The sequence below is a fragment of the Echiichthys vipera genome (assembly GCF_963691815.1).
Source record: "Echiichthys vipera genome assembly, chromosome: 10".
In the NCBI taxonomy this organism is placed as follows: Eukaryota; Metazoa; Chordata; class Actinopteri; order Perciformes; family Trachinidae; genus Echiichthys; species Echiichthys vipera.
Window position 1 is genome coordinate 6,386,591 of NC_139835.1, and position 13,644 is coordinate 6,400,234.

The 13,644-nt window shown below is 40.2% G+C and overlaps 1 protein-coding gene across 1 annotated transcript; it reads left to right on the plus strand.

Annotated features, from left to right (window-relative positions):
* The first annotated feature begins 2,398 nt into the window (after positions 1–2,398).
* LOC310952874 (sterol 26-hydroxylase, mitochondrial-like) lies at positions 2,399–13,055 on the plus strand. Its single transcript, XM_083921678.1, has 9 exons — positions 2,399–2,628; positions 3,118–3,299; positions 5,366–5,565; positions 5,768–5,965; positions 7,377–7,540; positions 7,968–8,134; positions 8,330–8,411; positions 8,541–8,741; positions 9,071–13,055. Exons 1-9 carry the CDS (start codon positions 2,416–2,418, stop codon positions 9,200–9,202), a joined length of 1,539 nt encoding a protein of 512 aa, XP_083777804.1. The 5' UTR covers positions 2,399–2,415; the 3' UTR covers positions 9,203–13,055.
* Positions 13,056–13,644: the final 589 nt, after the last annotated feature.

Here is a 13,644-nt window from a genome sequence, read left to right on the forward strand (position 1 = left end):
CAGTGTCCGGAAGTCACATTTCTTGGCCATTACTTTCAACGTGGAAACATATGAATGGATTGACTTGTGCTGTTTCTGGTCAGTTGTGTTGAATGCATGTCTGTCCATGATTATGTTCTTTACTGACAGGCATAATTCCTCAAATTTCTGTGCCAGCATGGCAGGGTCCTTGCAATCTTCTTCGTCCGCAAATTCAAACATGTCTAGTTTATCCAGCGCCTCCGGATGCGTGTGAGAAACGTGTAGGCTTTTAGCTTTCTTATTAGTCGTTATTAGCAGTCACAGTAACGGTGTAAAACCCATTAGCTTTATTAGCCAGAACGAGAGACCCCAACAACCTTACGTAACCAGCATTCCCCGCGCCCCCTGATATCAACACGCTGTAGCAGTAACCGTAGAGACTGTCAACACAGTCACAATTTTGTTGTTGCCCAAACGGTCTGGATTATCATAAAGTGGGCATGACTGTAAAAGGGGAGACTTGTGGGTATTCATAGAACCTATTTTCATTTAGTTATCTTGAGGACAGAAGTCAATGGCAAGACTAGCAGAAAGAGGCTAAGTCACCAATCAAAGACTGCTGTGCTTTGGGGGTATGACGTGCAGTAAAATCTGGTCGGCAGTTGCCATGATGCTCAATAGGTGGCCCACTATCATAGAAAGAGAACAGCACAGCTCCAATTCCATTGTGCATGTGTCATACCCCCAAAGCACTGCCATCGATTGGTGTCCTTGCCTCTTTCCATAGCCTTGGTCAAAGGACCCCTTTGAATATGGAAATGCCAGTTTTTCTCTTGCTGACATTTATCTTTGGAACATTAATTAGCCCTCTAACTGAAGGGCTATGATGACATACGTAGTTGGTACCAATCGATGGTCGTCTAATTTCATTAGATACAAAAATCTTTACTCTAACTTTAAAAGGGAGCCTTCGACAGCCTCGTAAAGACATGTCGACTGGGAGCATCAGCTGAATGAATGGTCAGAAAATTCCGGCCTCCCTGTTGTCCATTCATTCCTGATACAGGACACATTGTCAGGCATTAACCCTTACTAACCCGCAGCGAGTATCTATCTAATAGTGCAGCAGCAGGTGTACTACAGATAAGAAGTTCTTGCAGGATTTTGAGGTATACATAGGAAAAAACAAACTCTTTTTTCCACGAAAACTCTTTTCATAATTCTGAGATAGTATTTCAGAAAAAAAAAAAATTCTCAAGTGAATTTATTATGCTATACAGATATGAGAGGATGGGCATTGTGTCATTGTTGGAGAAGAGTCTGACTGCAGGAGTTATCTTTCTGCGATAATGGAAAACATTCTGGCCTGTTTGCATTTCCTTAAACCAATCACAGTCATCTTGTGTGGTGCTAAGCCCTGGATGCAGTGACAGTGCCCTTGCAAAATAGAAAGTGGAGATAGCAGAATTGTGGCTGGCTTTATCTCTACAGTCTACATCCACTGATTCAGGTTATTCTGTATGAGACCAACTGGCTGACCCCGGAGTCACTTAGCAGTTTCCATCCACATGTCAAACTTTGATTGCAGCTGGATGAGACACAGATCATTGAGATGACAGTTTTGACATCTTTGCTTTACAAAATAAAAGCCCAAGATGGTAAGTTTATCATAACAGTGAAGTCAGCATGAGCCAGGCTTTTCATAATTACACTGTATGTTAACAAGAAACTGGTGATGGAGCTAATTTTTCTAGAATAAAAGTCCCAGAAAGTAACTGTATCAAGGATTCTCTATGCCAAAGATACTGCATTTAATGCAGCGGCAATGGAATGAAATGGTATACACTTCTGGCCTGCGCGGTCTCGTTTGAGTGTAATGAACGTCACTCGGATGGATGAAAAGCTATATGTGCATTGTGCATTAATTTTCTTTTGCTGACAAAAGATATTTACAGAGCAGCAATATTTTTCAGCAGAAAAATTAGTTTTCTGAGGCATTTGCAAATGTTAGTTGATGTTAGCTTAGCTGTGTTGTCAAATCTTACAGGACCTGCTGCTGGTCTCCTAAAGAGTTGGGGAAGTGACAAAACACACTTGACACAGACACAAGAAATTACTATGAGTTGTCTTACTGTATTTTAATAGAGTGTGGTCTTTACCTAGTTTGTAAAGAGTCCTGAGATAACTTTTGTTATGATTTGGCACTATAAATAAAATTGAATTGATTTGAATTGAAACTCAGGATATGGCCGTTTTTTATTTCAAAATAAAAGCCCCCTAAAGAGTTACTGTATCCCAACAGGAAGCTCAGGTCTTAGTTGATCCTTAAAAGCTGTGCTGGAAGGATTGTGTAAGACATGGCCCCTCCCTTCTGAGCTGGTCTCTTGGATGAAACAGGAGCCTTGTTTTTTCCATTCTGCTCTCAACATGGCTGCAGGGCTGTCCCGGAATGAAATGCAAAGGAATGTCAGCTGGCTGTTGCTGTGCTCAAAAACTGTGTCCCGAGTTTGTTCCAGGGGATTGGGAGGTCCATCATCTACCCCGGGGCCCCTCTCTGCCTCCCGGGATAAGCCTCGGACAGTAGAGGACCTTCCACACGTCAGCTTCTTGGAGCTAATTTACAGGATGGTGTTTCAGGGTTTCTACAACCGTATGCATGAGTTACAGGTAGGACTGCATAGGTTGCAGTGCACTGCATGGTTTCTGGATGACACAGATAAACATATGCAGCAGGTCTGTGCCACAGTGATTCATGATGTAATGTAGGCTATAATGTGCTTTGAGTGACCTGTTGACAATTATGATAATTTACTTCAGCGATTAGGATGTGACTGAATTTGCCTTCAGTGACAATGTATTATAGAAAATGTCAGGCTGGTTGTATTACCTTTGTTCCCATAGTAACACCCAGATAATATCAGCTAGTCTCAGTTTACTCTCAGAGGAGAGGATTGTTTGCAGGACCAGTCATGTGATATCTGCTCAACGTTTTTTATAAATCTGCAGTGTATTGTTTTATGACACAACTCAGTTTGATTTGATTGATGGAACTTTGTAGATTGATTTGAACATATTCTAGGCCTTTATGGAGCAGCAGTTCAAATCTTTTTACCTCATTCGGCTCATCTTTCTTGCACTCACTTTGCCTTCTATCAGATCTATGAGAAGCAGCGATATGGGCCCATATACAGAGACGCACTAAAGTCAGTGTCAGTGAACACTCCAAGGCTGCTGGAAGAAGTCTTGAGGAATGATGAGAAGTTCCCTTGCCGAGGAGACATGTCTGTGTGGAAAGAGTATCGTGATATGAGAGGATTCGGCTACGGGCCTTTCACAGAGTGAGACTGACAAATACTGTGTAATGTGCTGAGCAATACTACATTCCCATTTCCTATTAACCACTGCTTCCTGTACAAACAATAACTTGTAAAAGCCTTTACATAAAGGCTTTCCAGAGCAAAGTCCTATCATGTGAGAGGGATGGATTGATGGTGACCTGCTCGTATAAAAGAGACAGCTCTCAGACTGGAAGGTTGATGCCTGAACTTTCCTGAATAGTCTTTGCCTATTTAAAATCTGCCGGGCTGGTATCAACATATTTTGCTAGGTGATAAATAAGAAGAAACTGAAGTGCAAAAATTTGAAAGAAACTTTGATGTAAGAGGAATCCAGCTTTTTTGGTCCCATATCAACTAATGTATGAAGTAACCGTGAATGAACATTCCTTAACTGATGATCTCTTAAGCTAAGTGTGAACTAATAACATAATTGTGTCAGTTACCCAGGTTACAACTCTACATTCCTCCTGCTATTATCTGCACAGGGTCAGTGTAGTTGGAGATACTACTTGTTTCGCTCTACTCTGAAGAAGCCATTCATGATCATTTAGTCTTGTTCAGAATATATAGATTTAGAAATAAGTCATTTTTCACACAAAACTTTTTGACTCGACAAGCACAGGTGTAAATAATAATAATTATAATCATATTAATGGTGGCTTACTGGGACTCTTGAATACGACAGCATATCTAGTGAAATTAATATTTAAAACATTTTTTTGACGGGTTTGACAATGACTTTCTGTCACATTCTGTTTTTATTGTACCAGCCATTACGGGTTGCCAGGGTTGTCTGTTGTTAGGTGCAGCTACTGTAGGCTGGCACTGGGTGAAATGGAGTTTTCCAATCCTGCAGCTGCTTCGGAGCCTCAGTGAAGGGGGCGTTATTCATCCCAGCAGCTGAGTGACCAGAGACGGGCAAAAACTCAGTCAATATCCGGCTGTTAAGTCTGACGTAACACCCTTTCAAAATACGATTTCTGGGTCCAAATGCTCTGTTGAAATAAAACAGACACAGTGACCGAACATTTGAAAAATAACGGTCACTGCTTTCGTCAGGCACCTTTTTCATCTATAAGAAAGAGGTAAAATGAAAATTACATTGTTTTTTTAAAACTCAGATCTGTTCAAACAACGGGAAACATAGCACTGTGGCATTGTAGAAATCTGAGGCTCTGAACGGCTTGGACCTGGAAATCATATTTTGAAAGGGTGTTACGTCCCGACTTAACAACCAGATAGGCCAAGCATTCACTTGATGGACTGAGATAAAGGAGTTCAACAGCATTAACACGCACGCCCTAATGGCTACGTTTCTCCTTCATCGGTAAGCTAACTTTGTTGTAACATGTTAACTAATGGTAACTGTCAGTCAAACTCCTCTGCAATACTTGTTTTTATGGTGCAATTTGCCGGAGGGGATGGGTTCAAGCAGGCTCAAACAGACTCCAGTCTCCTGTAGGCTACTGGGCAACGAACATGGCAACCCGACTGCCGGAAATATTTTTTGTTGTTGTGACTGCGATCTTGAGACACTAGATGGAGGTGTTCTGCTCATTCTCCATATTCAACCTTTAATATTACAACCTTGCTTTTATGACAAGTTGAAATGTCTGCTGAAAAATGGACCATTGAACTATGGTTTTTATTTCGGTTTTAGTTCACTGTAGCCTCAGAATGTTTACATATGTATGGATTCTTACAACATTCTCACATCTTAACATTTTGGCCACTGTCGATCTGACAATAACAGGAAGAAGTGGTATTACATGGCAGAGAGCAGCCCCGTCATGCATTTTATCTTCTATAGATTTCTTTTAATTTAAGAGATTTTTATTAGACATCAGCACATTATATTATATCACCAGCATTTGTATTTTGCTGTAAGAATGATGGAAATGAAGGGGAAGAAAAATGATTGTAAACATTAATTGGAGGGAATGTACCCCGTGGCACCCATGTCACAACTCAATACATATCTCACAAGTTTGGACACCTAAAGCATTAAAGGAGATGATAATCAGCTTTGTTTTTCTTTTTCATTGCGACTGTATTTCTGTTCCCAGGGAGGGCGAGAAGTGGTACAACCTGAGGGTGATGCTGAATAAGCGTATGCTGCATCCAAAGGATTCTGCACAGTATGGTGGTGTTATTAATGACGTGGTTACAGACTTCATCAAGAGGATCTACTACCTGCGTCTGTGCAGCCCTACAGGAGATTTGGTGACCAATATGGCCAATGAGCTCTATCATTTCTCACTAGAGGGTATGTAGAAAACCTGAAAGATAGTTAAAGCTACTTCAATCTAATCAAACTAAAGTGTTTGGGGGGGATTGTTTAATTTAATATTAACATTTATTAATGTAATTGCGTTTTGGCTGCTTTTTTGTTACTTTTTAACCTTCTGAGTTCAACTAAGAGAACAATTTTGCACACAGGTTCTTCAATCATTTCTTAACATTTGCAGGTATTGCCTCTATACTGTTTGAGACAAGACTTGGGTGTCTGGAAAGGGAAATCCCTGCAGGTACTCAGGAGTTCATCAACGCCATAGCTCAGATGTTCTCCAACAACTTTCTTGTGTTTTTGATGCCCAAGTGGAGCCGTGGTCTACTACCCTACTGGGGGCGCTACATTGCAGGTTGGGAGGGCATCTTTAGCTTTGGTGAGTTGTGTTCCTGATTAGTTTCACCTGTTCCTCACCCAGCCTCCCTGATCCCAGTAAGCATTCCAGCCTTTTTTCCTAGTGTTTGCTGTTAGTGTTTTCTGACTGTGTATTGTGATTGTGTACCTCTACCTGGATCTTTGCACTGCCTCCTGTACCTGTCCTGAGTAGTGTATGGGGTCATTCCTCTGCTGTTACCGGTCATGTCTAGATGGTCACCCAAGATTTGCAAAACTCTTGCAAGATGGTTATGGTCTGGGCTGTAAACTAGCGGTCGCCACTCACCAAATTCTACTAAAATATTCCCCTGGCGACTCCATTTTGGAGGGCTACATGCCACGGGGCGGGAACATTTTTATCCAGATGGTAGTGCTTGTGGGATAAATGATGCATGATTTAGCAAAACATTGTAGTAGCTATAAAATAATAAATTATGACGTAGCAAACGTTAGCACTAAATCATGATTTGTTGTGTGTTGCACTGAAGTAGCTCCCACCATGTCACCGCTGTAGAAAATAGTTCCCCTCAGAAGCAACGTAGTGTACGCGTCAATGCTCTTTAAAGTTTGCCGCAGTAACTTTGATCCGAGCGCAGCTATGTGGCCCCAGATTCCCGGTGTGACTGAACCAAAGAGGAAAAACACAGTTGAGATAGGTGGCTATGATGCTGCGGCACACGTGCTCAATTAGAAGCAGGCGGCCTGACTGTGTGGATGGTGGTTCTGGGAGGATATCTGCTGAAGACAGTGATGAGGAGTTCTGATTAGAGATGCATACTGGATCGGATCGGTCCCATCTGTAGTTCTGATGAGTCATTAATGAGTGTTTCCTTTGTCAAAGTTTTGCACTGTTAAGGTTTTCAATTTGCAATGTTTTGAAATTCAACTCATAATATTAAAATGTATTTCTAAATAATACTTTGGCATCTTTTCTAAGCATGTATTGCTGTATAATACTGTTATCTCAATGAAAAGTCCTGAAACACATGTACAATATATGCAACAAAAAGAGGCAATTTATTATTTGGCCGGTAAAAAATTTACTTGGTGAGCCAAAAAGTTAATTTACAGTCCTGGTTATGGTTAGGCATTAAATTATAATGGTTATGGTTAGATGATTATTGTTAGTCGTTCAATTCTAATAGTTAAAGTTAGATGGTTAGGGTTAGGCATTGAAATCTAATGGTTAAGGTTAGATGGTTAGGGTTAGGCATTGAAATCTGATGGTTAAGGTTAGATGGTTGGGCATTGAAATCTGATGGTTAAAGTTAGCATAGGTGGTCGCGAAGCGGGTCTCGTCAGAATTGTTGTGAGCTTTTGCAAATCTAGGGTTACAATCTAGACACCAATGCTGTTACCACTGAGTGTGATAAATGCTTAAACTGAAACACTCATTTTTGTATTTATTTTAGCTAAAGAGTTGATTGATAAGAAGATGGAGATCATTCAGCAGCGTGTGGACAACAACCAGGATGTGGAGGGCGAATATCTAACATACCTCCTCTCAAACACTCAGATGAGCCCTAAAGATGTGTATGGCAGCATCGCTGAGCTTCTGCTAGCTGGAATGGACACGGTAAATGTGATACTCTACCCTATCCCTACAGAAACAAAACAGAATATCATGCTGCACCCCCAAATTCAAGCCAGGGTTTTGGGTCCACTGAAAAAGACATATTGTGGAAGCTCAGACAGGCTACAGCCTACAGTTCAGGTTTGGATCTGACATGTTATGTCTCTAACTATAATTCACGTCACTTAGATGCGTTGAATAAGAAGGTGAAAACTCCCCTTAAAAACGTACCTTATAGCCATGGTCTGACTAATTTTGAATAATATTCCTGGTTCAATAAATACATTTTGACATCATTGTTAAATGTCAAAATATAAGCGGGGCTCCCACTCAAATTCCCCCCTTTTCTTACGCATGTGAGATAGGCTATATATTTACTGTATACGGGTCTCTCTACCTGTTTTCTTAATGACATTTCTCTGTTCTCAAGACCTCTAATACACTCACATGGACTTTGCACCTGCTGTCCAAGAACCCTCAAACCCAGGACAGACTTCACAAAGAAGTGTCCACATGGGTGCCAGCAGACCGCATCCCCTCTGCTGAGGAGGTCACTCGGATGCCGTATTTAAGGGCTGTTATCAAGGAAGCACTGAGGTGAGAGTGTTTAGAGAGGTTATGGTAGGCAGGCTGTTTAACTTCCACAGAGGCCATTAGCGATAAAAAAACATGATACTGGGAAGGTGATCTAGATTCATGGGTTGCACTTCACCCATTGTCATCTGTTTGTATTCTTACTTCAACATCCAGTCTAAACTAAATTAACTGACATTTTTTATTCTTGTTTTGTAGGATGTACCCTGTGGTACCTATGAACGCAAGGATCATTGCAGAAAAGAGTGTTGCTATTGGTGGATATCAATTCTCAAGCAAAGTGAGTCTGCCTTTTTTTTAAACTATTGTTAGCCTTTTTGTACTTTGGTTTGGTGTGTGTACTTGTTCCACAACTTCATTATATTGCAACAGTCTAAGTTTTAGTATTTTATCTTTTGTCTTTCTCCAGACCTCTTTCACGTTTTGTCACTACGCCATCAGTCATGATGAGGACACCTTCCCAGAGCCATTTATGTTTAAACCGGAGAGGTGGCTCCGAGATGGCCGTGAGAGGCCATACCCATTTGCCTCCATCCCTTTTGGTTTTGGAGTGAGAGGCTGCGTTGGTCGCCGGATTGCTGAGCTGGAGATGTATCTTGTTCTGTTTCGGGTAAGTGAAAACTTTGAAAAACCCTTGCAAAATGACCTGTTTAACATGGGGGTCAATAAGGAAACTGCTCTATTATGAAACCTGGCCTTAGTGGACACTCTGAGACCTGCAGTTTTTGGCACTTCTGCACTGGATCAACCAGGAAGTCTGTGGTGGGGGCCTGAGCGTGACGCTGTTGAAAAGCTCACTGAAAATGATCCAGCAACAAACGTCTGTGTAGTTAACGTAACAAATTAGGAGGCCAGTATGTTGGCATGGACTCATTGAGCCAGGTCTATTAATAAAGGGATTTCAATAATAATAACTCCATATTTTTCTTTTTCCTCCAGATAATCAGACAGTTTGAAATAAAACAAGACTCAACAATAGGAGAGCTGAAATGCATCAACCGCACTGTTCTAATACCCGACCGACCACTAAGCTTATACTTTGTGGACAGAGGATGTGAAAACAACACTTGATTTACTTTTGAAGATTTGTTTGAATGCAAATATGAACGAAAAAGATGTTTGTATATATCTTTAATAATGTTTAATGTATTAAAGTGATATCCTGGATATTTTTTGTGTGCCGTTGTATGAGGTACTTAAAGGCTCAGTAGGCAGTTTATTTTTGTCAGTATTAGGCAGAAACTCAGAGGCTCTGTTTTCAGCATTCAAAGAATCTACCCCGTGACAGAAGACTTTGACTAATCACAGAGCAGCTGAGAGAGCCAGCCCTGTGATTGGCTGTTCTACTAAAGCAGATGCACGTTCACGTCTCTTCGGTGGAAACCCGAAACCCAGTCTGTAGCAATGCCCGATGACGGGATAGGAAAGATTCCACGATTGAAAACACCTGCGTTCAGTACAAAACAGTCTAAGAAGAGGAAGACGGATTTGTCAAAAAGGGAGTCCAACAGAGAGTCTGACAACAAACAGAACAATAAAATGCATATAAATATTGCCGTTACGTTTCAAAGATGGAGAGAAGTTCAGGGTAACATTGGTTTGAACTTGGACTCGGAGCTTGCTGTTCTTCTCTTGGACAGGTAAACTGCAAATTTTTTTTCCTTCCAACAACTATAGTTGCTGTGATGTGGTTAGGTTGTGTGGGCTGAGTTTCCATGGAAACAGCCTGGTCACAGCGACTACCCATAACGCATTGTCAGAAGTTGCTAATATGTAGCCTTCTGCTAACCGTAACCAAAGGCATACGGCTGCTGCTCCTACACGATGAGGTTTGTGTTGCTACTTCAGAGTCCTGAATCAAACTATGCCACCTCAAACATCTTCACACACCTACAAGTTTGCCAAGAGGGACAGTAAATTCCCTTCTATAATTTAAACAATCACAATCATGATCGGGACGATGGAAATGAGTGAGGCGTAAGCAGACTGACACAGGTGAACATACGAGTAAAGTCAGTTATCCAATGATCTCCTTCAGCACTGTTCAGTATTGCCTAAATATAAATAATATTTACTATCTCATGTGTTAAAAAAAAAAAAGGATTTTCTTACCTGAGACATTATGGAGGATAATGTAAAAAAAGAAGCTTTAGCAAGTTGGCGATTGCCTCAGGCAGGGACTGTCGGTACGTGTATGAAGCGCGTGCATCAGATGCCTGTGCTTGTCTGGTGGGAAGAGCTTGAGTCAGAGCTGAGGAGATGAGACCTGTGTAGACTCAACAATCACCCTTTTCTAGGTTTCCTGCCTACTGAGCCTTTAAGCACTAGCTCACGACAGGCCGTAATGTCTAAAGCGTGTTGTTCAGCCGGACGCGAAGTAAACAGACTACAATACTCCTGAATTGTCTTTGAATTTGGGAAAATAGTCTGCAGGATTTACAGAATCTAAATTCTTAAATCTAAAATTTAGCCGTGATTTAATCCCAACATATCACGACCTGAAATGAGCTATTGCTCTTATAAAATGGTTAGCAACTATGGCAATATTAAAGTGATGGAAATATTCCAATTTAAACAGTGTCTATTCACAAAAATCATCCATAAAGTTATTAATACTTTATTTATTCTGAAATACTGTTATTTTCTATTGTTCCGAATTTGATAGAATATCAATTGTGGCTATACCACTGCTGTACTAGCATGTTTTTTAAATAACCAAGGCACTTGGCATACCAACAGAAACCTTTATTTTGTGAAATAAACAGTGAGCTAAATTAGCACTGTCAGCTGCCTCAGTTATAATGGCTCCGTGCTGGGAACCCAATTGTTTCCGCTAAGACTTTAAAAGAATTTATCTACTTTTGCGAACTCGTCAGAGTCTCATCTAACCCTATGATCAAATGTTATCAAAAGAATTTTCATAATCCAAACAATATGGAAGTTAGAGAGGAAAGACTTGGTACACTATTGTCAAAACAGGAAGTGGTGCGTTTCTTTGAAGTAGTTTCTCTGATTAACACAACTTGGAAAAGATATTTCCAATGCTCCACTGAGGGTCTGTGCAAAATCTGATGCCAATCGGCCACAAGCTGGAGCTGTTATGCAAAATTGAGTAGTGCATACATTATGTGAATCTACTAATTCTAATACCTAGACTTTCTTTTTCAAACTACAATCTGTGCTGCGTTCAAGCTGTGGCTCATCGTGCCCATAGACCTTGGGGTCCAAATTTCATCGCCTCTGCAGGTGCTAGGCTGGAGTTGCCTGAGGGCTGGGACCCCGTTGATACCTGCTTGCAGGTCCAGTTGGTGTAAATCTGGCACTGGGTGAGAATTTACTTAATTTTTGGACACACCCTATTTATCTGGCAGTTCTCTTGGTTACTTTGCAAGATGGCGAGCTGCTTTAAGGTGACTGAAACCCATCTGATGAAGATGAAGGCTAAAGGGATGACCCTCTCAGCCTTCAAGGAGAGGTTGGGCATTTCAATATTGAAACTATACAAGGACAGTCTCGTCCTTTAGGACAATTTGGACTGAAAGCCCACTCTGTAGTCTCATCATCAGAAAGAATAAAAAGTTCAGTGTAGGACCGGGGAAAGACTAAACCCAAAGTGTGTAAAGAAGTCAGTTCCATTTGGAGGAGGAAGTGTCATGGTTTGGGGATGTTTTCAGCAGCAGGAGTTGGGCCTCTTGTACAGCTACATGGCAGGGTGAATGCAAATGTTTATGTGAACCTCCTTCACCAACATGCAACACCTTCACTAAAACTGTCTACCAATCAGCTGCAATTTTCATGCAAGACCCCCTGTCACACTGCAAAACAGGTTAAGCAGTTCTTTGAAGATAAGAATAATGAAACAATGAAATGGCCAGAGTCCAGATCTAAACCCCATAGAGAATCTCTGGAAAATCCTTAGAGACAAAGTAATGTGTAAGAAACCCACTCCAGTTAGTGAACTGTGTAAGAGACTGAGTCAGAATGATCAAACCAGAGTGTGAGAAACTAGTGATGTTCTGTGGGTGCAGATGTGCTGAAGTCATTCAAAGCTGTGGCCTCTACACTTCCTGTTCATTTTTGAATCTTAGAGAAGAAAACATTGTTGAAATCTTCTCTTCTGACACAGTGGTTACTGTTCTCCAATTTTGCTCACTCTTTTTTTTTTTCTTCACAAAATATTTTTGTTGAAGTGCCTTGGCATTTAAAGAAGCAGCAGTGGTATAGCTGCAGCGGATATTCTATCAAATTATGGACATTAAAAAATAACAATATCTCAGAATAAATCAACTATTGATAATTGGTTCTCTAATTTTGATCTCCAGTATATATTCAACACTTTCACAATAAAACCAATAATCTAATTAAAGATTAACACAATTAAAAATCTATATTAACTGTTAGAGTGAATCATATCCAGCCTCATTTCTATATCCCAAATGTCTAACTGTATGGTTTCACTTTGTAAAGCACAATGAAGTCTGTATCCTATTTGCTGCTAAAACTTACATTGCTGCACTTTCATTTTTCACATTTTGTGATGAATCTGAAGAGAGATCTCTACTTCTCTCTGTATGTAAGAAACAAGGACATTTTTTTTTAATGCTAGATGGTTAAAACTGTGCAACGTGCCTTGTGACATGAATGAGATGTTTATGTTAAACAGGAGGGATAAGCCTTCTTCAGAAAAGAGAAACAGAATCATTCCACTGTACGTTAAACTCTCTTGTGTTCTACAAAATATTTACTCTATGGACACAGCTCAAGGACGTATTGTGATTCAAACTTGTTAAAAGAGGTCTGCCAGACCTGTCCTGGTCCCCCTTCCCCACCTGTCCCAGTGTCCTGGGAGCACCAGTCTGAGGACATCTGGTGGATTGATGGAGCAAAACAGGTGCCTGACAAAGGGGAAGTGGCTAGAGATGGATGAGAGGCAGACTGAGTGAAATAAAAACAAATAACACAATCCACACTCTACAACTCTTTTCATTTTACACACACATATATTTTCACATTATACGTTTTATTGTATACTTTTCTATTTTATATCTATGATTCTTGACTTTTGCAGTAGGTTAGCTGTTTTTCTTTTCTCTTACTATGTTTATTGTTATGCACCAAAACACCAAGTCCTTTTATACGTAAAGACCTGGCAATAAGCCTGATTCTGATTATGATCTGATGACACACTCATTTATTTAATACAGTATTTTAGCTCCAAGTTACTTATTACAATTGAACATAACAAATATTAGAGATGAGCTTTATAAATTCAATACAAGACCAAAAAACAAAACAAAACAACAAAAAAACTTTCTGCAAGATATACTCTAGATTTGTTTATAGCAGAACTTTGTCTTGTCTTATTTATCTTGATGAAACTATATATAAAGTATTTAAAACTAGCTCCGACTGAAGCAATATTAACAATATAATAATGTCATACAATATTTCAATTACAGTGGCCATTTTTTTCTGCAGAGGATTACCTTTACTTTGATACTTTAAGTAATTAT

Excerpts from the sequence above, each read along its gene's own strand:
- LOC310952874 (XM_083921678.1), top strand. The coding sequence starts at position 2,416 with ATGCAAAGGAATGTCAGCTGGCTGTTGCTGTGCTCAAAAACTGTGTCC. Across the intron at positions 2,629-3,117 it reads ACCGTATGCATGAGTTACAG|ATCTATGAGAAGCAGCGATA; the intron begins GTAGGACTGCAT and ends GCCTTCTATCAG. Across the intron at positions 7,541-7,967 it reads TGCTAGCTGGAATGGACACG|ACCTCTAATACACTCACATG; the intron begins GTAAATGTGATA and ends TCTGTTCTCAAG.